This window comes from Erpetoichthys calabaricus, chromosome 8 (assembly GCF_900747795.2).
Source record: "Erpetoichthys calabaricus chromosome 8, fErpCal1.3, whole genome shotgun sequence".
Classification (NCBI taxonomy): Eukaryota; Metazoa; Chordata; class Cladistia; order Polypteriformes; family Polypteridae; genus Erpetoichthys; species Erpetoichthys calabaricus.
In genome coordinates, this window is record NC_041401.2 from 2,589,589 (window position 1) to 2,616,075 (window position 26,487).

The 26,487-nt window shown below is 43.0% G+C and overlaps 1 protein-coding gene across 1 annotated transcript; it reads right to left on the minus strand.

Moving 5' to 3' along the window:
* Positions 1 to 10,910: 10,910 nt before the first annotated feature.
* ndufb3 (NADH:ubiquinone oxidoreductase subunit B3) lies at positions 10,911 to 26,416 on the minus strand. Its single transcript, XM_028806186.2, has 3 exons — positions 26,346 to 26,416; positions 20,490 to 20,669; positions 10,911 to 11,250 (listed from the first exon to the last, which is right to left on the minus strand). The coding sequence occupies exons 2-3, from the start codon at positions 20,621 to 20,623 to the stop codon at positions 11,097 to 11,099; spliced, it is 288 nt and encodes a 95-aa protein (XP_028662019.1). The 5' UTR covers positions 20,624 to 20,669; positions 26,346 to 26,416; the 3' UTR covers positions 10,911 to 11,096.
* Positions 26,417 to 26,487: the final 71 nt, after the last annotated feature.

Genomic DNA, 26,487 nt, shown 5'->3' on the forward strand with positions numbered 1-26,487 from the left:
CCACGTAATCTGCATTTTATGTGGCGCGTCGAGCATTTAAAAGCCTGTACAGCACCTGAATATTCGATTTCTTTTTGCTGTTCCGTTATTTCACTGAGTAATATTTTCTGTTTGTTCATGCTAATGTGATCTTCACTCTCTTTTTCTTGAGACTTTCGAATTTTCCTACTTCCATTATCTCTGACCTGCTCTGCATGTGTATCACGGGACTTGTCCGTCTCGCGGGAAGTGAAAGTGTCTCTGACTCTCTTCAAAAGATCACATCTCATCTCAGGAAAAAAAGTCTCGTATCGTCACAAGATTTTTTTTTTTTTAATAGAGAAATTTATGTTTTTGTTTCTGCTTTCCAAAGTTCCTCGAGCCTTTTATTCTTGAATTCTTACTACCTTTTCTTTTTCCATTCTACACTTTCCTAGCTGTTCCTAATTTCTCCAGAGGTTCTTTCCTTCTTGCCCTTCAGTGTAGTTTTTTATAGATTCTATAGAATAGGACCACCAGGGACCGCTTGGCATGGAAGGGACTTGTGTACGAAATCCGAGAACCACTGGCACCCACAGCAGCATACTGGCTCCGAGGGCGACCTCAGTCAGACACCTCTAGGGACCAAAGAAGAGACAGGGTCGACCTATGAAAGGGTAGCTCGAGATGCCCTAAAGCAGGGGGTCTCCATCGCTGCTCCTGGAGGGCCGCAGTGGCTGCAGGTTTTCATTCCGACCATTTTCTTAATCAGTGACCAGTTTTTGCTGCCAGTTAACTCTTTTGTCTTAATTGCAATTGAGTTTTTGTTTTTAAGTCTCGGACCCCTCAATTTTTTTTTTTTTTTTTTTTTTTCCTTATTTAGCAGCCAAACATCAATGAGACACAAAACGAGCCGACACACGACTGGCTCACCGGTGTCCACCGTACAACATCTGAAAACAAAGAAAGGTGAGGGTCTCGGTGATGTGGACCTGCGCAGGTCAACAGAACATTTTGACGGTGGTCTTAGTTTTGGAAATGTCGGCTGTGGCGGAATGAGAGCAGCAGTGGGCCATCAAATGGAATGACGGGTTCAATTAACAACAAGAATCGGCTTCTCGTTAAGAACCTGGCTGGAGTTTGAGCCATCGCTTGGCTCACTGAACTCACCGCTCATTTCTGTTTGGGTGTCATTTAAGGGAATTCAGAGGGCCGAGTCTCAAAAGACAAGTCAACGACAATGAAGGATAAAGGAGTGAATCGGCAGCAAAAACTGGGCACTAATTAAGACGAGGGTTAGAATGAAAACCTGCAGCCACGGTGGCCCTCCAGGACCAGAGCTAGGGACCCCAGCACTACAGAAACCCACAAATGAAGGAGGTACGGACTTTCAAAACGTTTAAGGAATTAGCTCTCCTCCCCACAAAACACAGAAACGTACATCAACATTGACAAAGATGAGAGAAAACAAAGTAAACCAGATGGCTAGAGACATGATGGGAGGAAATATCTGAAACTTGGGCTTAGAAAGAACAAATGAAAGAAAGAACTGTAGTTGGCTTTGTATAAAAGCTCTTTAAATCAATAACACAAAAATAAATAAATATACACACAATATGGCCTGAACACCCCAGAATGACTACAAAGAAAGAGAACATCAGACTAGTCAGCCCAGATATAAAGGACCCCCAGTCGCGTTTCTTGACCCACTTCTCATCGGCTGAAAGTCCTCCATGTTGTTGTGTCACAGACATGACATGTGCAGTGTTGTTCATAATGGCACTCGGTTTTGTTTTAATTCTCTCCTTTGCTACGACCTCCAGGGGGTTCACAGTGTGTCCCATAACTGAGCCTGCCCACTTAATTAGCTTGTTGATATGGTGGTCCTTTCTTGAGTTGACATCACCCACCAAGCACACCACACTGTTTGGAGAGCTGGAGTGCCCCCTGGTGGCCGCAGTGCCTACAAACCGACCACATTTGACAAGTTAAACACTTGAATGAACAGAGAAAAGGCAACAAATGAAAAATAAAAACCAAACGCAACTTACGCACCATTGAGCCCACCCTTAATCACAACATAACCCCCATTTTGCCAGATATCAACCCGACGCCATTCTGAAGGACTAACATGTCCACTTCAGGATAATGAATGGATAGAAAATGGACGAGTGCTTCAGGTGTTTCCAGAAAGTCAGCAAAAACAAATTCTTTTATGTGAATGACACAGCCACCAAAGTGACCAGTGGAAGAACACGTGATCAGAAAGTGACCTAAAGTCCGAGCAAACCCCACCGTGTCCGGCGGCTCCATGTATTGCAAAACAGCAGGGCAACTCACCAGGAGAACACACGGCCTGCTGGTCTCGCACTTCAGTCACCTCACCGAAATGAATTCAACACAGCAGTGCAACAGCAGTCACGACGTGTCCATTCCAAAGTGTGTATAAGCATTGCATTGATCATTCCAACAGCTGGCACCATCCACAACTAATGCAACGGGTTTCTAAAAGTCCATTTAAAAGGTCCTTTCATGCCAATGGATTGCTTTCTTTCCTTAAGGGCACGCACTTCAGTGTTTCAGTGACCAGCTCAAAACATTTCATCCCCAGGAAAAGTCATGGAGACACGTAAGTGACATGCGAGTGACAGCCATCCACGATCTGTCAGCAGGTCACCAGCATGTCGAATAGACATTAAATGATACTGGTACGTACCTCCTCAATTGTTCTTATTTCCTCAAATATTTTTCTATTTAAAATTTCCCTTTCCAGTGTCAGCTTGTCGGTTGTCTCCATTGCTGCAGGATTTTCAATAGCGGTGCTAATGTTGGTGATGTGTCACCTGTTGGAATAAAAAATGCACTGCAGTTTATTACCACATGAATTACAAAATACATTCCGACAGATGGCACCTCACCAATGTTAACGCTGAAGGCACTCAACAGAGTGGCACTGGCATATGGAAACTGGTTTACACCGATATCTTCTTTATTTATTTATCTGGTTTGTACAATGCTATATACTGTATACGCTGCCGTTCTTTATTATATTCTGTAAGTGCCTTGAGCATGGGAAAGGCGCTATATAAATAAAATGTATTATTATTATTATTACCTCTCTATTATATAAGAAAAATCCTGCGATTTTGATCCTGAGATTTGTTCAAGTCCTGCCCTCCTCTCAACCATTTTCAACCACACACACAGTCCTCTCACCTCTCAATCGCGTGAATGCTTTTGACAGACTCAGTTCCTACTGTCTCAGCTCTTATAAATTTTAACGTTTTACTCACTTTAACTTCCCAATTTAAGAAGACTTATTATGTCCAAATCTTATTGAAGAATTTCATCACGAAGGGTTATCAACAGAAAAAATGAGTACACGGGCAATCCTAGCACCGAGAAACGATGAAGCCAAATGAATTAACATCAAAAATGTCTATCGGTTACATGACAAATTGATTAAATGAGTATCAATAGACTACACTGAAACAGTTGGTGGTGATGGTGCGGAAGATAAAAACATCGACTTACAACATCACAAAGAATATCTACAACCGTTAACACTGTCTGGTCTTCCACCGTATGAATTAGTGTAGAAAGAAGGACGTATCCAAGAAAGGTAACGTAGCACATCTCCCACAGATAACATTACACACCAAAGGAGATCTTGATATGCCATTCAGATTAAAACGTCTGCGGTGGGTTGGCACCCTGCCCGGGATTGGTTCCTGCCTTGTGCCCTGTGTTGGCTGGGATTGGCTCCAGCAGACCCCCGTGACCCTGTGTTCGGATTCAGCGGGTTGGAAAATGGATGGATAAATAGATAGATAGATAGATATGAAAGGCACTATATAATAGATAGATAAATAAATAGATATGAAAGGCACTATATAATAGATAGATATGAAAGGCACTATATAATAGATAGATAGATATGAAAGGCACTATATAATAGATAGATAGATAAATAGATATGAAAGGCACTATATAATAGATAGATAGATATGAAAGGCACTGTATAATAGATAGATAGATATGAAAGGCACTATATAATAGATAGATAGATAGATATGAAAGGCACTATATAATAGATAGATAGATATGAAAGGCACTATATAATAGATAGGTAGATAGATAGATACTTTATTAATCCCAATGGGAAATTCACAAATTTTATTTAAATATCCATCCATCCATTTTCCAACCAGCTGAATCCGAACACAGGGTCACGGGGGTCTGCTGGAGCCAATCCCAGCCAACACAGGGCACAAGGCAGGAACCAATCCCAGGCAGGGCGCCAACCCACCGCAGTTATTTAAATATTTTTTATTAAATTATTTAAATTCATTAGTCTGTTTATAATACCAGACATTCAGATATCAGGCTAACTATTGAAGTTCATGATGATTGGCTCACAATACTTTTGCAGCGAAATAAGAGATTTGGAACCATAATGAAAAATGGTGAGGGAAATCGTCTCAAAGTCAGATATTCACATATTCATACCTCACAGCCTGCGGTGGGTTGGCACCCTGCTCAGGATTGGTTCCTGCCTTGTGCCCTGTGTTGGCTGGGATTGGCTCCAGCAGACCCCCGTGAACCTGTGTTCAGAATCAGCGGGTTGGAAAATGGATGAATGGATATTAAAACATTTACAGTTTCCCGTTAGAATCGCTTTTGCAAAGACAATTAACAAATCACACGGACAAACATTCAGAAAAAGTTGTTTTAGTTAATAGAGAGAAAGAAGCAAAATTCACTCACGGGCAGTTATACGTTGCGTTGTTACAATGAAAGTCCAAACACGGAATCAAAATTTAATGTACTATTGATGAAAATTTAATTGAAAAAATTGTTTTTACTGAAGTTTTACAGTAAAAGTGTCAGTTTAAAAAGTATTTCCATGTTAATTTCAAAGCCAAACAGAATGAAATCATACAACGCAATGAATAACTTTAATGCAGCATGAAACATAATTTACTTTCAAATTATTACGTTTTACTATTTTGTAATATGGTGCGGGGAACAGCCCGGACACAGACAGGTAGACGTGGTTTAATCACCTAACACACGTTTCTTTACACTAATGTACAATACAGCGAGCCACACACAACCCTGGTCACCCCTGTCACAGGTGGCTGGGTGTGATCGGCGATCAGCTGCCTATTTAAAGGTCCGTCTCCCGACAATCAAGGCTGGAGTCGGGTGAGGAGGCGGGCGAAGAGAGGCCCATTGTATAGTGTGTGGAGGAGAAGAGAGGAGGCTGAAGGAAGCCTGGACTTTGGGACTGTGGAGAATTGGAGTAAGGTGCACTTATTGACTTGTAAATAAATGTGTGGTGATGGCTTGTAACGTGTCTGCCTGCCTGTGTCCGGGTCTCCCATTCCACACCCCAAAGTCCAGGCCCTTCACAATGCCTCTCTTTCTTCAGGCCGCCTCACCTCACCTCCACTCCTCTCCTGACTCCAGCCATTTTATAATCACCCAGATGTGCTCCAAGTGCCTCCCGATTAGCCTCCGCCGGCACTCCCCAGTGTGGCGGAAGTACCGGCTGCGCACCCAGGAACGCTCCGGGTGTCCCTGGTCTTCTTCTACCCCAAAGCACTTCCAGGTGTGGCGGAAGTGCTGAGGGCCAGGGCTCCATAGGCATTGGGGCCCCTATAGGGTTGAGCTTCAAAGCTCTGTTCCCGTGGTCCCCAAAGCCACCAGGGCGGTCGCCCCCACGTGGTCTGGAGGAGGTGTAAACCCTGCTCTGGTTCTTTTGGGCGTCCCGGCTGGATACCACCCCCAGCCTCCTGTGCCACTGGTTAATTACTTGCTGTAACACATCTGCATCCCCATACGTGAGTGGCAGAACCACAAAGAGGCTAGTGCGCAGCGCAGGCCTGGGGGTTGGCGAGCAGGGGGCAGAGCCCCCCAGTATAGAAAGAGAGAGATGGTACAAGGGGCCAGATTTTCCCAAAAAATCATCCACTGTTCAGTCTCAATTATAATTTTGGAATAAAAAAAAAAGGATCAAAACCTTACAAAATTCAAGGAGTTCTGAGCAACAACCACATTGTTTTTGGACAAAAAGCTCTTTGACGGAGAATGTGGTGAGCAGGTGAGCAGGTGGCTGTGCCGTTGCTCCCAAAGATTTTTTTCCTGATATTTTCCCACAGACACTTCAGCCTTTGAAGGTAATGTTGATGATTATCAGTCTGTTCAGAGAGAAATTCCTTATTAATAAGTCCATCAATTTGCAAAAATACGATTATTGCTATTTTGATATTGGATATGACCCAAAGAAACAAACAAACAAAAAAAACACACCGATGTCACATGCACGATTGTAGAAATAATATCACAAATACGCTTTTGATCATCTCCACACAGTGCCACTTGGCAGACTTATTGACGCATCTTCAACCTGAGCCTGGAACAGGGGAGAGTCCCGAGGCTTTGGAGAACATCTTGCATCACTCCAGTCCCAAAGGTATCACGTCCTAGTGAGCTGAATGACTTCCGGCTTGTCGCTCTGACGTCAAATGTGATGAAGACCATGGAGAGGCTGCTGCTTCACCACCTGAGGCCACAGGTCCGTCACGTCCTCGACCCTCTGCAGTTCACATACCAGGAGAAGGTGGGAGCGGAAGATGCCATCATCTATATGCTACACCGATCACTCTCTCACTTGGACAGAGGCAGTGGTGCTGTAAGAATTATGTTTCTGGACTTCTCTAGCGCCTTCAACACCATCCAACCTCTGCTCCTCAGGGACAAGCTGGCAGAGATGGGAGTAGATTCATACCTGGTGGCATGGTTCGTGGACTATCTTAAATAACAGACCTCAGTATGCGTGTCTCAGGAACTGCACGTCTGACATTGTGGTCAGTAGCAGAGGAACGCCACAGGGGACTGCGCTTTCTCCGGTCCTGTTCAGCCAACATACATCGGACTTCCAACACAACTCGGAGTCCTGCTACGTGCAAAAGTTCACTGACTACACTGCTATGGTGGGCTGCATCAGGAGTGGGCAGGAGGAGGAATATAGGAACCTCATCAAGGACTTTGTTAAATGGTGCAACTCAAACCACCTACACCTGAACACCAGCAAAACCAAGGAGCTGGTGGTGGATTTTAGGAGGACCAGGCCCCTCATGGACCCCGTGATCATCAGAGGTGACTGTGTGCAGAGGGTGCAGACCTATAAATACCTGGGAGTGCAGCTGGATGATAAACTGGACTGGACTGCCAATACTGATGCTCTGAGCAAGAGAGGACAGAGCCGACTATACTTCCTTAGAAGGCTGGCATCCTTCAACATCTGCAATAAGATGCTGCAGATGTTCTGTCAGACGGTTGTGGCGAGCGCCCTCTTCTACGCGGTGGTGTGCTGGGGAGGCAGCATAAAGAAGAGGGACGCCTCACGCCTGGACAAACTGGTGAGGAAGGCAGGCTCTATTGTAGGCACGGAGCTGGACAGTTTGACATCTGTGGCAGAGCGACGGGCGCTGAGCAGGCTCCTGTCAATCATGGAGAATCCATCGCATCCACTAAATAGGATCATCTCCAGACAGAGCAGCAGCTTCAGGGACAGACTGCTGTCACCGTCCTGCTCCACTGACAGACTGAGGAGATCGGTCCTCCACCACACTACGCGACTCTTCAATTCCAGGGTAGAATGTCAGTGCCTGAACTGCATGATCGATGCACCCCTTGTGGTTTTGTAGGCTACATAGGCACAAGGCTTAGTGACTTCCACATTTCCCCAACATGAACTTTGACAGTTGCTACACTGTAAACAGTGCCTGGGGGGCTAACGTCCTTCTTCTCCTTCGACTTGATCGCAGTTATTATGCTTCTTTGCCACACACCTTACATACACAACACTGAACCTTCAGGTGAACAAAGCCACCAGGCACATCACCACGGTCTGGTCACACAGTGGCACATACGTACATCAGTTTCACTCTCTGTGTCAATGTCCGATGAGCACTTCACATTGTCATGACTACCGCTTGATTCAACTACCGGTTCAGTTTCAGTTTGTTCTAAAACAGACTTTACAGTTTTTTGTTAACACGCCATTGTGTTTTGGTTGAAGGCTCCACCCCACTCATGAATATTGATAAGTTACCTCAGAGTGGCAAAACACTTGGTCCTTTTTAATGCCAAAAACAAGAAATTGGCAGCAGAAACACAAATGCAGTTTATAGAATTCAATGCAGTTCTTGCCCTGCAGTATACACAGGACAAACGTCAAAAAGAAGCGCAACACGTATAGAGGAGCATCAAAATGCCATCAGAAGGAAGGACTCACAATCACTGATCAATACGCACACAAATTCAACGGGACACACATTTAACTGGGACAACGTACAAGTAAGATTTAAGGCCAGTACTAAAAGTGCCAGGGAGCTGGCTGAATCTTGGCTATCAAACGAAAATGCCATCAACAGACATTTAGACATAAACCCAACATATGTAAACTTAAGAAGAAGAACATCCTCATAATAAATCAAACTTTATGACCAACACCCTCCTAACCCCACCTCATTTTGTTATATATTGCCTTTGATTCTTGTATGTCTAATCATTATCCTCTGATGATAATAATAATAATAAAAATAATAATAGAGGGGGCTGGGGGGTCTCATGGCCTGGAACCCCTGAAGATTTTATTTTTTTCTCCAGCCATCTGGAGTTTTTTTTTTGTTTTTCTGTCCTCCCTGGCCATTGGACCTTACATTTATTCTATGTTAATTTGTGTTTTCTTATTTTAATTCTTACTTTTTCTTTTTTCTCTTTCTTCATCATGTAAAGCACTTTGAGCTCTCTCTATATATATATATATATTTTTTTTTTTTTTTTTTTCTCTAGGATCTGCTTCTCGCGACTGAGAGGGCCCCGTGGCAGACGTTTGCCAACTTGCAGACCAACCACATGCATTACCTGGTATGTAACCATATATATATATATATATATATATATATACACACACACACACACACACACACACACACACACACACACACACACACACACACACACACACACAGTACTGTGCAAAAGTTTTAGGCAGGTGTGAAAAAATGCTGTAAAGAGAAATATAAATAATGATTGTTTATTGTTATCAATTTACAAAATGCAAAGTGAGCGAACAAAAGACAAATCAAAATCAAATCAACATTTGGTGTTCCTACCTTTTGCCTTCAAACCAGCATCAATTCTTATCGGTCCACTTGCACAAAGTCAGGGATTTTGTAGGATTCTAGTCAGGTGTCTGATCAACCAATTCTACCAAACAGGTGCTAATGATCATCAATGTCACACATAGGATGAAACACAGTCATTAACTGAAACAGAAACAGCTTCAAACTGGGTGAGGAACAGCCAAACTCTGCTACCAAGGTGAGCTTGTGGAAGACAGTTTCATGTCATGGCAAGATTGAGCACAGCAACAAGACACAAGGTAGTTCTACTGCATCTGCAAGGTCTCTCCCAGACAAAGATCTCAAAGCAGACTGGGGTTTCAAGATGTGCTGTTCAAGCTCTTTTGAAGAAGCACAAAGAAACGGTCAACGTTGAGGATCGTAGACGCAGTGGTCGGCCAAGGAAACTTAGTGCAGCAGATGAAAGACACATCAAGCTTATTACCCTTCGAAATCGGAAGATGTCCAGCAGTGCCATCAGCGCAGAACTGGCAGAAACCAGTGGGACCCAGGTACACCCATCTACTGTCCGGAGAAGTCTGGCCAGAAGTGGTCTTCATGGAAGAGTTGCAGCCAAAAAGCCATACCTCCGATGTGGAAACAAGGCCAAGCGACTCAAGTATGCATGGAAACATAGGAACTGGGGGTGCAGAAAAATGGCAGCAGGTGCTCTGGACTGAGGAGTCAAAATTTGAAATATTTGGCTGTAGCAGAAGGCAGTTTGTTCGTCGAAGGGCTGGAGAGCGGTACAATAATGAGTGTCTGCAGGCAACAGTGCAGCATGGTGGAGGTTCCTTGAACGTTTGGGGCTGCATTTCTGCAAATGGAGTTGGAGATTTGGTCAGGATTAATGGTGTTCTCACAGGTAGATACTTATCCATTATGCAATACCATCAGGGAGGTGTATGATTGGCCTCAAATTTATTCTGCAGCAGGACAACGACCCCAAACATACAGCCAAAGTCATTAAGAACTATCTTTAGCATAAAGAAGAACAAGAAGTCCTGGAAGTGATGGTATGGCCCCCACAGAGCCCTGATCTCAACATCATCGAGTGTGTCTGGGATTACATGAAGAGACAGAAGGATGTGAGGAAGCCGACATCCACAGAAGATCTGTGGTTAGTTCTCCAAGATGTTTGGAACAACCTACCAGCCGAGTTCCTTCAAAAACTGTGTGCAAGTGTACCTAGAAGAACTGATGCTGTTTTGAAGGCAAAGGGTGGTCACACCAAATATTGATTTGATTTAGATTTCTCTTTTGTTCATTCACTGCATTTTGTTGATTGATGAAAATAAATGATTAACACTTCCATTTGTGAAAACGTTCTTTGTTTACAGCATTTTTTCCACACCTGCCTAAAACTTTTGCACAGTATTATATTACATATATATATATATATATATATATACACATATATATATATATATATATATATATATATATATATATATATATATATATATATATATAGAGAGAGAGAGAGAGAGAGAGAGAGAGAGAGAGAGAGAGAGAGAGAGAGAGAGAGAGAGAGAGAGAGAGAGAGAGAGAGAGAGAGAGAGAGAGATTTGAAAGGCACTATATAATAGATAGATAGATAGATAACCAAATTAAAAACAAATTGATATATACGGGATGAGTAAATGACAACAGTTTGATAATTTATGGACCCCTGTGTCTCGTTACTGCTGTGGCACACAGACAGACTCTAAACAGATAATCACCAAATGCACACAGACAGAAAACACAGCAGTGTCTCAGTGTGTAGAATTTATTATTAAAGGTGAACCTCTTAGTTAGACTATGAAGGAATCTTCAGTGTTGGACACCCAGCGAGTCATGACAGGACAATGGAGCTGAACAGTTTCAGAGATCCCCCCCTGGCCGAGTGTGCTTGTTGGGATGTTCAATGAGAACCAGAGTCCAAATTTTACTTCATGTTTAGTGATGGCCTCCCTTCTTTGGTGGGAACAGAACGTACTCCACTCCGAGAGCCACGACAAATGCAGCAAAGCCCCACTTGAAGCCTCTGAAGAACACATCCTTAATTGTTACCGGGTTAGAAAAGGCACCCATGTACCGCCAAGCCTCATTCCTGTAGAAACAAAAAGAACACGTGATGAACCAATAAATGAAACCAGCATCTCTCCACACTCATATAAGTTCAGCGGTCTGGTCAATCTAAAGCTGAAGTGAACAAATCAGCAAAACCTACTGTCTTACTGTGGGAGGGTCCCATGGTGGCCCTGCTCTCACAGTCATACTCTTCATTATGTAGACCTGAACCGATTGTGTCCCATATCCCCACCGCAGTTCTTGTGTGTTTCAACTCAGCAGCTGGTCACCAACATCCAACACACATGAATAAAAGTGTAAATCTCTCCTGTTAGTTTTGGTGCTCCATCTTGTCACCTAAGGTCACAGATATAAGGGACAGGGGGACGTATTCAGCCAAAGTAGCAGTCAACTCTGATGGGGACCACAAGTGGAGATGCAGATTGCTACTTCATCGTTTTAAATGGCTGGCAAGTTTACACATCTGGGGGCTACAGTGGGGATTTGGAACCCTAAGAGTAAGAACTTGGTCACCCTAGGACCCTTCTACGATAAAACACTGCTTCACAGAAATCAATTTGATGGACTTCACGATGTATTTTATTGCACCCTGCTGTGCAAACAGTCTTATTATGCAACGGTGGGATTTGTGCTTGTACCTTGGCCAATGTTAGTGTTTAATGTCAGATCTTCAAATCTCACACCCAGTTCATTTTTAGTTTAGTTTAAATAAAAATAAAAAATAAAAAAAACACTCCACAAGGCGTTAATAAGGAAAAAAAGACAAATACGGCGTCTAGAAGAATAATACACAGGGCCGTCTTAACAGCATTATAGCCCCCCTGGCAAAGCAGTGCACTGGGGCCCCTACCTACACAAGTACTCACAGGAACAAAAACGTAAATGGTCCATCAAATTAAGCATCTATTTATTGTATTGGTACTTCCAACAAAATCAGTGTTTAAACATTAAAAAACATGCCGTACAGCAAACGATATAACATGAGCCTTGAAAAACACAAAAATGTCAACATATAAATAATGATACTCAATTGGTAAACCATACAGATGGAGACGGCACAGTATGAAATGACCATGAATCATTGGTTATTAATCAAGTGTTCAAACATTTGAGAAATTTCTTTGCAGAGAATTGAGTTGGGGCGAGGTTAACATTTACACTTTTACGTTACGCAGTGCGTCCGATCAGCACACATACAGGCACGTGAGGTTGCAGAGGTGACTGTGAAATCAGAGGCGAATGCCAATGTCCACTTGTAACACAATAACAAATATTTATAGTTTCGTATAGTATAGTATTTATTTATTGACAGCATTCACAAAATACATAGATTAGCATGGGGCCCCAGCGTGCCCGTATGTTAAGACGGCCCTGCTAACACAGCCCCCTCCAAAAGTGTTGTTAACAGTAAGGCCAATGAGTTTGTTTTAGCTGTGCACTGAAGACATTTGTGTGCGAGATCAAAAGATGAAGAGGAGAGTAGAGATCCGAGTGTCAGCTTTTATTCCCTGGTATTTACATCTCGAACCACTTAGAACAGAGCACATCTTGTATCAAACCACCCAGATTTTCAAGTGACCAAAAAAAGTATTGAAACTGAACATTTTCAAGTCAAAAACACTTCATATTTAGTTGTGCATCCCTTGCGCACAATAACTGCTTCAAGCCCACGACCCACAGACTCCACCAGATTTCTTATTTCTTCATTGGCTTTGCCCTTCCAGGCTTTTACCCCAGCGTCGTTAAGCTGTTATCCGTTTCTTCCTTCAGTCTTCTCTTCAGGAGGTGAAGTGCATCTTCAGTTGGGTTCAGATCTAGTGAAGAACTTGGCCAGTCCAAGACCTTCCATTTTCTTTTCCACTGATGAACTCCTTTGTTGAGCTGGCAGTGTGTTTCAGATCGTTACCTTAGCGCAGGGGTGGGCAAAGTCATTCCTGGAGGGCCGCAGTGGCTGCAGGTTTTTGCTCCAACCCAGTTTCTTAATAAGAAGCACTTATTGCTCAAATAACACTTGTGCTTCACTTTAGTTGTTTCACTTGTTAAGATTTTGCTTATTTTAGTCTTAAACAGCTGTATTCTCGATTTTTAATGGCTCCTAATTAGCAATAACATGCAAATGACAAAAGAAACCAGCAGTTTTCTCATTTAGCTTGTTTCCATTTACAAATGTGTGTATTTATCATGCACTATTGGGTTTAATTAAATACTTGGAAGGAAAGTGAAGAGATAAAAGTGAAGGACTGAGAATTACTCGTCCATTTTAGCCTTCAAATCATTTGGATGATATCCTTAGGGGGAAAAAAGTTTAGGATATGAGAATTACCTGACATGGCTGAGTTAAAGCATTAACAAGCCATGAAATTAAATTATTGACAAGAATTGCTTTCTAATTAAGCAACTGGGTTGGAACAAAAATCTGCAGCCACTGTGGCCCTCCAGGACTGACTTTGCCCACCCCTGCCTTACAGTATAATGAAGTTCTTCCCCAATTAGCTTGGACACATTTCTCCTTAAATTGGCAGACAATACGTTTCTGTAGACTTTTGAGTTCACTCTGCTACGACCATCATGAGTTACATCTCTCTATATATAATCCAATGTCTGTCTGTGTCCACTTTTCATGAGAGAACTGTTTAACGGATTTAGATCAGGTTTTTTTTCCATAATTTGCTTTAACATTCCAGTTGCTTTTGCGACTCTCATCATGCGAAGTATCAGTGTTCGTTTGCGGCACCGATTTATTCGCGCAAATCTGAAAGAGAGGCTGCGGCCCAAGAGGAGGGGGAGGCAGGACCTTTTTTCTGTAATTTGCTTGAACATTCCATTGTTTTTGCGAATTCTCTCATTTCGCTACGTGTCATAGTTCTCTTGCGGTAACGATTTATTTGCAAGAATCCGAGAGACACTCAGTGGGCCAAGGTGAGGAGGGCGTGGCCTCATGGCATAAATTACCTCCACTTAGCTAGCGAACGAGAGAACAACTTGACAGATTTAGATTGGGTTTTTTTCTGTAATTTGCTTGAACATTCCAGTTGATTTCATGACTTCTGTCATCGCGCTAAGAATCAGAGTTCACTTGCAGCAGCGATATATTCACGCTAATCTGAGACAGAGACTGCAGGCCGAGGGGAGCGGGAAGAGTGACGTCAGGAGTAGAGAGCCAGGCAGGGCCCTCCTCACTGTCCTGTTTCACTACTACGTAGCGGGGCTACATAGTGTTGTCAAATGTCAGTACTGAGTGCGTCTCGTTTCCATTGTCCCGTTTGCTGTTTATGTGTGTGTATCAGTAAATGCCGTCCCGATGATGGAAGAAGACCACAGCCTCAAACCTGGAAAACACCTGTTCACTATTAATCAATTACAGCCGTCACAGGACTATTTAAGCCATTGAGAGGAAGGGAGAGGAGGAAGAGAGAGAAGAGAAGGAGACTTTTTCATTTTCACGACCACGAGCCATCTGTACCTGCTGTATTCTACATCGCGCATTTTCATCCAGTTTGTTTTTCAATCCGCCGGACTTACTTGAATACCCTCATCACGAGAGTTCCCGGGGTCGGACTTTATCATCCACCACGCACCGAGGATTCACGGTGAGGCTGTTCCATTTTGTTCCGGGAAAATCAAACAACTCATTTTTAACTAGTTCAGTCAACCGTATTCAGGACAGTTTTTATAACCGGACTCAAGTTCACGATCATTCTGTATATCGTTCAGTTTCTTTGTTATTCGTGTTGTGTATTATATGTTACAGGGGCAAGGGAGGGTTTTGTTGTACAGTAATCCCTCCTCCATCGCGGGGGTTGCGTTCCAGAGCCACCCGCGAAATAAGAAAATCCGCGAAGTAGAAACCATATGTTTATATGGTTATTTTTATATTGTCATGCTTGGGTCACAGATTTGCGCAGAAACACAGGAGGTTGTAGAGAGACAGGAACGTTATTCAAACACTGCAAACAAACATTTGTCTCTTTTTCAAAAGTTTAAACTGTGCTCCATGACAAGACAGAGATGACAGTTCTGTCTCACAATTAAAAGAATGCAAACATATCTTCCTCTTCAAAGGAAACAGAGAGGAAAGCAAACAAATCAATAGGGCTGTTTGGCTTTTAAGTATGCGAAGCACAGTGGCACAAAGCTGTTGAAGGCGGCAGCTCACACCCCCTCCGTCAAGAGCACAGAAAGAGAGAGAGAGAGTTTGTTTTTCAAGCACAAATCAATACGTGCCCTTCGAGCTTTTAAGTATGCGAAGCACCGTGCAGCATGTCGTTTCAGGAAGCAGCTGCACAAAAGATAGCAACGTGAAGATAATCTTTCAGCATTTTTAGATGAGCGTCCGTATCGTCTAGGTGTGCGAACAGCCCCCCTGCTCACAACCCCTACGTCTGGATCACAGAAAGTCAGCGCAAGGGAGAGAGAAAAGTAAGCTGGATAGCTTCTCAGCCATCTGCCAATAGCATCCCTTGTATGAAATCAACTGGGCAAACCAACTGAGGAAGCATGTACCAGAAATTAAAAGACCCATTGTCCGCAGAAACCCGCGAAGCAGCGAAAAATCCGCGATATATATTTAAATATGCTTACATATAAAATCCGCGATGGAGTGAAGCCGCGAAAGGCGAAGTGCAATATAGCGGGGGATTACTGTATTTATATACGGGGGTGTCTTGTTGTTGATGTGGTGGAGGGATATTTATGTTTCTTTCTATTGTTGCATTTGTCTGGTTGTTTCATTTAATACATTTAATCAGTATAATTTTACATATCTGCTTTTGTGAGTTTATATTTACACCGTCGATTGTGGGAAAAGTGTACATTGTTAGAGGTACGGCTTGATAGTTTGATTCATACTCAGTAAATTATCCAGGCCACAGGTCTTGGAGGTGTAGCTGCCGGCTGGGTAAGGGGTCGGCCGTTACAACTACATAGGTGGAGCCGCAGGGGACGGTTAGTCATCAGTAAAAATGATTGAGATTCTTTCAGAAGCGGCCATGCAAATCCAAGCCATGACACACACCTCCACCAATCTTCACAGATGAGTTTATATGTTTACCAAAGAGGGGGCCTGCTCATGATTGTAGACATTAATCTTTGTCTCATCGGTACATAAAACTGTTGTGGCCTATCTGTACTTTTTTTTTCTGATTTTGACTGGTGATGAGTGGTTTTCATCTTGCAGTATGGCCTCTATATTGCTGTTGTCCAAGTCTCCTTCCAACAGTTGACTGCGATATTTCCACCCCTGCTCTTGGAAGGTTGTTCATGATGTTACAAACTGTTGATTTGGGGTTTTCTTTACTGCTCTCACCATTTGTCTGTCGTCAGCTGCTGTTGTTTTCCTGGGATGACTGGTTCACTGCCTGTTGCACGAGATGTATCGATCTGCAGAGCCACAGCACCATATGTCATTGCAGGTCTATGCCAGCAGTATCAGGCCGGAAGTGACATCCCCGCACGTCTAGACTAGCAGTTTGGTAATAAATGTTTATGGGTCATCACAAATCAAATTTATTAAAAAGCTAACTAAACCAAACCCTAACCTTAACAAAAATTACCCCTAACCTTAACCATTTATCCTAAACGCTAACCATACTAACCCCTAACCTATAACTGCTGGTGTATACCTGTGGTGATGTATGGTGCTCCAGCTCTGCAGTTGGTACTGTTGTGTCGCTCAGTACACCAGTGGTTTCCTTCTTTTTTACTGACGTTCCAAATTGTGCTGTTGGCTATGCCCAATGTTTCTGAAATACCTCTGAAGGATTTACCCCTTTACTCCGCTTCAGAATGGCACGCTTTTCTCCCATAGACAGCTCTCTGGTCTTCATGTTAATCTACCCTTCTTAACAACAAACACAGTCTTCACAGGTGAAAGCTAGAGCTTAAACTGAGAGGCGATATCCTGGGCTACGTAATAATTAAGTAATCTATACTAATAAAAGGCAAAGCCCTCACCTTACTCACTCACTCATCACTAATTCTCCAACTTCCCATGTAGGTAGAAGGCTGACATTTGTCAGGCTCATTCGTTACAGCTTACTTACAAAAGTTAAGCAGGTTTCATTTAGAAATTCTGCGCGCAACGGTCATAACAGTCGCCAACGTCCGCCATGTTAAACTTTCTTATTTATGGCCCCATCTTCACGAAATTTGGTAGGCGACTTCCCTGCGCTAACCGAAACCGATGTACGTACTTATTTCGGTGGTATGACGCCACTGTTGGCCGCCATATTGAACTTTCCAATGGTCTTTGTTACTTATGGCTCCATCTTCAAGAAATCTGGTACGTGGGTTCCCAATGCTAACTGAATCCTACTTACGTATATATATACGTCCATAGCCTGCAGCTCAGTCGCCGTGTGAGGCAGCGTTGGGTCCCCCATCCCCACGCCTCCCACGTAGTTGGCTGCCTGCCTATATAAGGCCATCCGTCGCTCCGGTCTCTACTTTCCCTTCCTTGCTTGCTTCGCCACGGTATTCATGTCTCCCTGCTGATAACTGCAGAATTTTTATTTAATCCATGGCTTCTCCGCGGTTTTATTGTTCGTTTATTATGACTATAGTTATTGTGTAGGTATTTTAGACTTGGTTTACATTGTCCAGGTACCCATTTCCTTTATCGTTCCAAACGTACCCCCATTAATATGTCTATCGAGGTGATCACCATCGATCAAAGAACTGTAACTTACCGAGTGGTTACCATGCCCGGAGATGGCGACTGCCTTTTCCATTCTCTGTGTTACATATTACACGGCCATATCAGGCTCACTCTTCATATCTGGAGGAACATTGTGTCTTATGTATTGAATGACTGGGACAGGCTGAAGGTGTGGACTGATGACAGTACAGGAGATAATTATACTACACAGGAGCACTAGAAGAGTGACATGCTTAAGCCCTTCACCTATGGTTCTGCATGTGAGTTGATGGCTGCCGCTGAATTGTTTGGTTGTTGCTTTCAAGTGTACCAAAATGGCCAAATATTTTACACCTTTGGACAACCGCCAATGCCTCTTAAACATCTTAGATTCACAGGTGACGATTTGAGTAGTGGACACATTGATGTTTATGAATGTTTAAACTCTCAAAAGTTGGAACTCAAAAGTTAAAAACCATTTCAATTCAAATGCCTCCAATTTCCAGTAATGCTCTGCTTCGCAGTGACAATTAAAAAGTCTCAGGGACAGACCCTACAAAAGTTTGGCATTGATTTGAGGCGAGATTGCTTTTCACATGGCCAACTATACGTTGCATGCTCAAGAGTAAGCTCAGTGCACAGCTTGGTCATATTACAACCGGAGGGCCGAACTGACAACATGGTATACAAAAAGATCCTTAACAAATAATTATTGGTATATTTTCCCTCAATTTAAAAAGTTTACTTTTCTACTTAATACAAATTTTAAAGCAGTACTTTGCCGCTGTGAAGCGCGGGTATTTTGCTAGTCAATCCTATACGACACACCTGGGGAACAAGAAACACCCGTCACTTGTAATGTGCCAATTCTTTTGCTCTCTTGAAAAACTGGGTGGTTTGATACAAGATGTGCTCTGTTCTATGTGGTTTAACACACCGAGATGTAAATACCAGGGAATAAAAGTTGAAACTCGGATCTCTCTTCTCATCCTCACCTCTTGATCTCACACACAAATGTCTTCAGTGAACAACAAAAACAAATCAATTGGCCTTGGTGTTCCAGTACTTTTGGAGGGGACTGTAGCTCTAATGCAAATTGTAGGGCATATGAGATCAACTCTAAAGAAGGATATTAGGTAAACTAAACAGCAGTTGGAGAGAAATTATGTAAGTAAGGCGAAAGACAAACCAAAGAGATTCTTTCAATATTTTAGAAGTTAAAGATTGGTCAACGAGGAATAAAGGGGAATTAAAAAATACAGACCGTGAAATATCAGATACTCTAAACTTGCGTCTTTCTTAAGCTCGCACATGTGAGGAAGTTAACAACCTCCAGCAGTAACACGAACTACTAAGGACGCATGATAAGAGGACCGTGGCAAAGCGCAATTTTAAATAAATAATCGAGTCCTGGAGCACGCAGGCTCTAAATGGGTGCCGGGGTTGATTGGGGTGCTTGGCTGATCACCCATTCACGTGCAAATGAGAGCGTGTCAGTCAGGTGCCCCATTCACAGGACAGCAGCACCTGCAACCAGTCAGGGTTAGAAAAGGAGCCTGCATGAGAGAAAGGGGATGAGAACGGAAAAGGAGGAGAGAAAGAGAACCAAATACATTGGAGGGGAGTCCTTTGGACACCAACAGACTGGCAGTAGAACCCTGAAGCCGGAGTTTAGTGGGTGACTGCACGTGTCATTGGGTGTCTCCTCATGAAGCAAGGTCTCTATTGGATAAGTGGAGGTGACACCAGATTTTAAGAAGAAAACGGAACACACATGAACTGCGTGTGTTCCAAATAGTGACCTATTATTTCCACTCAAACTCCAGCAGTGCAGTCGCTCCCAGACAATCAAACAAGGCATGAGCTGGGAAAACTTAGTGAACGTTCTGCGGCGGTGGGGGATGGAATAGCCAGCTGCTAGCTGCCATGTTAATCGGCACATTTAGAAGACAAAAGAGAGCGGAGAACGGTTTTAAGGCGGGCCGGATCTACGAGTTTTTTCGTAGACTCTGGTAATTCTAGTGTTAACTGGTGAAACTGGTCTGAAATTTTTAATTCCATTAAAATGAGGTTTTTATTGCTTGTTTTTAGCTTCCAATTGACACTTTGATTTTATGGATTTACTTATTTAACGAAGAAGATATTTTGTACCGTACTTTGGTTTTAATAAAAGCACTTTACACATTTGCACCAACCCCTTGCTGTGTCCTCATTTGCTTGGCGCATCTCGGCTTATGACTATCGACTGTCCTGTGATCAAGATGCTCCTGGATGTAACCAGGCAGTGTGGAGCCAACCTGGACTGTCTCAGGAGGTACTGAGCGATTTGGAGATTGTAAAGGGAGAAGAGCAGTTGAGATTAAACAGACTGAAATCGCACACGTCACCAGGACCATTACATTTTTATCATGGAGTGCTTAGTGAGTACATATATAAATGCTTTGTCTGCAGGTTTACCTAGCTATTTGTGTATTTATTCATTTAATGAGCTTCTATAAAAAGCCAAATTTCCTCCTGGGGAGGAGTAAAGTGCTATCTGTCTACACCTGCCTACTGGAGACAGAATTTGAGAAAACCCTACAAATCACCACAAACTGCTCCCAGAGATGACTTATGGCACCTACCGAGCCCAAGGATCCCTCAGGCCTCTCCTGGCCAGCCGTTCCTTCGTGAACTCCAGAGGCGTCCCTTCGATTTTCCACTGCTTGTAGTCTGGGAGCACCATCTTCCCATGACCATGTCCATGGTCGTGACCCATCCTGGAATTTCAGTGTTCTCAGAAACTGACTGCCTGCAAAGTTGGCCTGTAAAAGAAGAGGCAACTCTTCACAAATCAGACTCAGACAGGACATTATGCCATGAAAGTAAGTGACCTCACATTCTCTTCTCCAGTTTGCAAGGGTCTCATTTTCAAAACCATCACATTTTTACATACTGACCCCGACCATCAACTTAGTCCATTTAAATTACCCTTCATAAGCGACACTGGAAAGGGCCATTCTGTTACTTTTGCCCCTTGATGACCCAGGGACATTCATGCATATGTGTTGGTGGTCATCTCCTCATCCTTCTCACCCTCCTCCTCCTCCATGTTTCTGGTCTCTCATCACTCCGATCCCACCAGTTCCTATCCCCCCCCCCCCTTTATGCTCCAAGATCTTTCAGGCCTCACTCTCTCCATGCACCAGTGTAAATTCATACACTTGGATACAGCAGTTGCAGAACTTGCCTCTTGATGAAAGACCTCTGACCTGATCACACTGAAAAACTGGTGGATCCCCTTTCGTAATCGGACTATTCTGGGGCCGTCTGCATTGCAAGATGTTGGAGCATTCAGTGTCTCTGTTCATCACTAGGTTCATTCTGCTGATCCCAACCTAAACCTTTTATGAGCAGACACTTGAGATGCAGTTACTCCATTGGTCGGATGCGGTTGTGTGGTCAGCTGGCATACCGGTGGTTCCTGGTGGTGTGGCGCAGGAGGACACGGGACAGGATGGGTGGGGTGGAGGGGCACTATTTGTTTTTTTTTTTTCACATGCTGATTGCCTTGCTTTGACATATTTCATTTTGAATTTATTAATAAAATAATTAGACGTGCGGGAATACTGCAACGAGTAGGCAGTGCATGGCAGATGACCACAGGAGTAGTCTGGGACCGATGGATCACAACAATGGCTACAGCTGTTATGACGTGTGGTGCACAAACGTGGGCTTTGAAAGAATAACAGAAAAGAAAGCTGGAAGTTATGGAGATGAAGAGCCAAAGGGAGTTAACCACGCAGGCAGAAAGCGTAATAAAGAAAACACACAGGAGGTGACTGTTAAGGAGAAAATTCATGAATCAAGGCTGGGATGGTATGGGCTGTGCCCGTTAAAATTTAAGAAATGTAGATAATGTTAAAGATGTTAGAAATGTGTAAACGTTTAAACAGCAACCTGAATGTATTAATGTCAAATTACAGCAGCTAAAAATTCCACCCATTCATTTTCCCCCCCTTATCTGAACCCGGGTCACGGGGGCAGCAGTCCTAGCAGTAAGGCCCAGACATGCTTTTCCCCAGTCACATTTGCCAACTCATATTATGGGATCCCAAGGCGTTCCCAGGCCATCTAGGGGGATAGAAAACTCCCAGAAAACCGTGGGTCTTCCCCAGGGTCTCCTCTCAGCTGGTTGTGCCAGCAAAGCTTCCACAGTGAGGCGTCAAGGAGACGTCTGTGTCAGATACCCAAACCACCTCAACTGGCTCCTCTCGATGTGTGTTGTCAGCGGCTCTACTCTGAGCCTCTCTCGGTTGTCAGGAGACACAACGTGGGCTATACTGTAAAGCAACTGATCACCGATTCTGCTCATTTCCGTTTTGTTGTTTAGTCATTACAATTCAACGTGCGAAAAAAGGAAAAGGAATCTGAACGGAGGACATTGTGAACTTTACTTAACTAGATAAGGCCTATTTACATTTAGTTAACACGTTCACACGTGTGCTCAATTCCCAAAGAGCAAACACCAAGAAATAACTGGCACATGTAAGGAAGGACTACCTTACTGATCATTCTTTCAGTGAGGAATACTACATTCTCTGAAATGGAGGGACTAGCGTGGGATTGGTAATACAATTTTGACTTTCGCTATCGATACCAGCTTGCAGACCTCAGTACCAGTACTAAAAAGGTTCTGAACCAAATAACGGGCATCTCCAAAACCCACCGTCTTACTCGAGCCTCCGTGAAGTGCCACGCAATTACTCACCACTTCCCTCTTGAAGCCACAGAGAGTCCCAATCACACTGAAGCAAATGGAGGTGGAGGTTGGTCACCCGTGAAGTCCCAGTACAGTCAAAACAATATTCTCTCTCATGAAGTCCTGATCACGTCAAAGCGACGGGGGGTGGTGGTTGAGGGAGGGATTTTTTGCTGTGAATTCCCGTTTATGTCAAAGCGTGTCCTTTCGTTTTGTGAACTCTGATAGCGAAGGAAGGAAGGGGGAGAGAGATCTGGTGTGGGGCTTGAGAAGAAACCTGCGTCACAAGCCGTCTACTAAAGAAGATGGCCTGCTAGTTCTTTGGGACCCACCAGGACTGAGGGGGTAATAAGAGAGGTTCAAGAGAGGCAGATGTGTATATATATATATATTTTTTAAAATCACTAATGTAAATGTTTGCACAAAGAAAAGAAAAAATAGTCCCAAGACAAGACAATTCTAATTATGAAAACGTAGAGAAGAAAAACAAAGTGTACTTAGAATTGTAATTTAATTGTAGTGTAATTATAAAAAATCAAAAACAAGAACTACTGAGATGAATAAAAGATCACCCCCCCATGTCAATGTCATTTTGTTGACCCACCTTCTGCTTTAATGACAGCCCCGAGTCTGTTGATTCTTCTCTATCAGCTTTGCACTCCTAGATTGTATAATATTTTACCCCCCCCCCCCCCCCATCTTTACAGTTTAACTGTTCAGGTTCCGTAAAATTGGATGGTGAGCGTTGGTGGTCTGCTATCTTCAGATCTTTCCACAGATTTCCACTGTGATTTAAGGTCTGGGCTCTGACTGGCCACACCAGGACATTCACTTCTTTCTCCTTCAGCCCCTGTGTTGTACATTTTGCTGTGTGCTTCGGGTCGTTGTCGTGTTGAAAGGTGAACGTTTACATTTAAAATCCGCGATGGAGTGAAGCCGCGAAAGACGAAGCGCAATATAGCGAGGGATCACTGTATGGTGTGTTGCGGATGGTGAGCTGCATTGGTGGACCATTTGGTATTGAGGCCAAATAGTTCAATTTTGGCCTCATGTGACCATAAGACCTTTTTCCACTATATAAAGACTAGATAGATAGATAGATAGATAGATAGATAGATAGATAGATAGATAGATAGATGAGGGATGTTCAAAAAGTTTCTGTACTTTTATATTTTCGTTGGAAACAGTGAAGGCGGGAGGAGTAGTAATTGGGGATTAATAAGTTGGTACGACGCTGGGTGTAATTTGATTTTTAAAATTCTTAATAGAGTAAATAAAAAAAAAACCCGTGTGGAAACATTTTGAACATCCCTCGTATATACTGTACATATACTGTATGTGCATACAAAGTGCAGACTGCAACTCAGTGCAAGAAATGCTGAAATAAACACTGGGGGGGGGGGGGGGGAGTATGCTCTGTGATCTTTTATGTTGTTGATTAATTTGCTGTTTACGTTTAATTACTTTATCAATTGCAATCTATGACTGTAAACATAGGAGTTATTTCATCTTTTCACTTGTGTTAATCAACTTTTCTTACCTGTCCTACTACACTTGCTGAACACACAGGCCCAAGCCTAAAGTTACTCGATTATGTTTGCCTCTTTTGTAAGTCGCTTTGGATAAAAGTGTCTGCCAAGCAAATAAATGTAAATGTAAATAAGACGTTATAGGAGGAGACTCGGTGCTCTTTTATTGGCAAAGGGAGGTGCTAAAAAGTATAAAATGCAGGAGTGCCAATCATTGTGGTACATCTGGCCTTGTTAAAAATAATTACTTTATTTTAGAAATAGGAATTATATTTTCTCAAAGGAGACACCGCTTTTAAGTTTTTGGCTGGTTGAGATTACAAACAACACCAAGTTGTGATAACAGAACTGCTCCTTCCTTGGACGATGTCTGTATTTACCTGACTTGGAAATTAACATGTCTGACAATATTGGTTTCTAATCAACAGATCTGTACTCATTAATGGTTGGTAACAATATTGTGTTTTCATTAATTGTTAAACCCAGGAAATTTATGTGCCATTGTTTAAACTGATTGTCCAGGACTGAAGGAGATTTAAACTCCTGGGCAGAGGAGGGACGGTCCACTGAGAACGCTGCCAAGATACCCGCAGAGAGCACAGGGGTACGTGGCTGGTGCGACGTGAGGGACACAGACAGCAACACTTACCCCGAGGGAGGAAGAGACAGATCCACAAGAAGATGGTTGTGGGTCCAGCGAGAGAGTAAAGCTGCATGAAAGGACCGAGCAAAGCTGGCGGACAAGAAGTGAGGCGTGCCGAGGTCTCAGCAACACAAGGATCCCACAGTGGGGAAAAAAGAACGACGAGGAGACACTGACAGGGATTCCACGATTTTACAAAACTTCTGCTGGGAAACGAGTGTCCTGTGAACAGAGTGCATTGGTGGACAGTTGGACGATTAATTGTTGGGGTAACACAGTGCGCAAACTGGACTCGGCACCATTAAAGGTTGTATCCTCCAATTCTTGTTTTTAACGGACTTTTAGAGTGTGGACTGTGTGGTTTCCTTTTTTTAAAAAAAAAAAAAAAGGAAATTTGTTCCTGATATTTTTAGATTTTGTTATGTTCGTTTATCTTTTTAATGTACTTTATATTGTCTTATGTAATAGAAGTTACTGAAATTACTGTTGTGTCTTTCATTGTGTGTTTACTCACCGCCCAATTTAAAGAAACCTCTGTGCTATTATCAGTAAATTTCAAGAGTTCCCAGTCTCTTAATAAAACTGGATGGCGTAGTTGGATATTTTAATGGTGTCTAAGTTAGATTACCTGTAAGTGTGAGCAGACACCTGTCACATTAAATTTAAAGTATATTTACTTCAGTTAAAGGTTTGATTTCCCATTTTTCTTCAGTGTGAGATTAAGGTAATTCACTAAAAGGTGATTTTTTTTTTTTAATAACCTTTCACACTCATTTTTCTCAGGTGTCCCAAATAACACACTCACACAGTAACTTCACAAAGTCTTCATTCAGATCCTTTACTTTCTTCATATTTTTGCTATGTTGCAGCCTTTTGTTAAAATCTTTTGTTTATTTTTTCCTCATCAAACAACACTTGATATCCCAGAATGACAAAGCCGACCAGAATTTTAGGCATTTTTGCAAATTTATTAAAAATAAAAAAAAAAAAACCTGAAATCGCACAGTAATTCAAGTATTCAGACCCTTTTCTCTGACACTTGAAGTTTAGCTCAGGGACATCCCATTCTTGTTAAAGCAACAAATCGAACAGGAGCAAAAATAATGGCCGTAGTGTGACAAAGCGCCGATCTCCCTGAGTGGAATGACACTTACTCCGCCAACCGTTACGCTAATGCAGTGCTCGTCGGTGTAGCCGGCAGACCCGGTAGGCTCCTTGTTTTAGAACGCCGGATAATTTTTGTCTTCATTGATACCGAATGTTAAAATGAAGACGCAGACCCGGTGACTGAATATTTTTTTCATCTTTACGCAACGTAGCGATTAAACTATGCAAGGGAAAACGTTGAGACCCGTTTAAACACCAGCGACAAACCAGCTTGAGTTTGGGCTCCTGTCACACCGCACGTTCAGAAACCCGCGTTTATAAGATTGCGACAGTTCGACTAACGACCCGACAACAATCTGCAGAATACTAAATTGTAAAACAAGAAGCAGTTGGCAGTCCGCTTCAAATCCGAACCGAACCGAACCGAACCACAGCAAGTCCAACGATCGTCCTTACTTACCCCAATCTGCCAGTCCGTCTGACCTCTGCGCGCGCGCACTCGCCAACGTCGCCGACTTAACGCACCGTGCGCGGGCCCTTTAAAAGTACGGCAAGCGGGAAGGTCTCGCGTTTTGTGTAGGCGATAGAAGCAACAGGCGGGC

Excerpts from the sequence above, each read along its gene's own strand:
- ndufb3 (XM_028806186.2), bottom strand. The coding sequence starts at position 20,623 with ATGGGTCACGACCATGGACATGGTCATGGGAAGATGGTGCTCCCAGAC. Across the intron at positions 11,251-20,489 it reads CTGAGGGATCCTTGGGCTCG|GAATGAGGCTTGGCGGTACA; the intron begins GTAGGTGCCATA and ends TTGTTTCTACAG.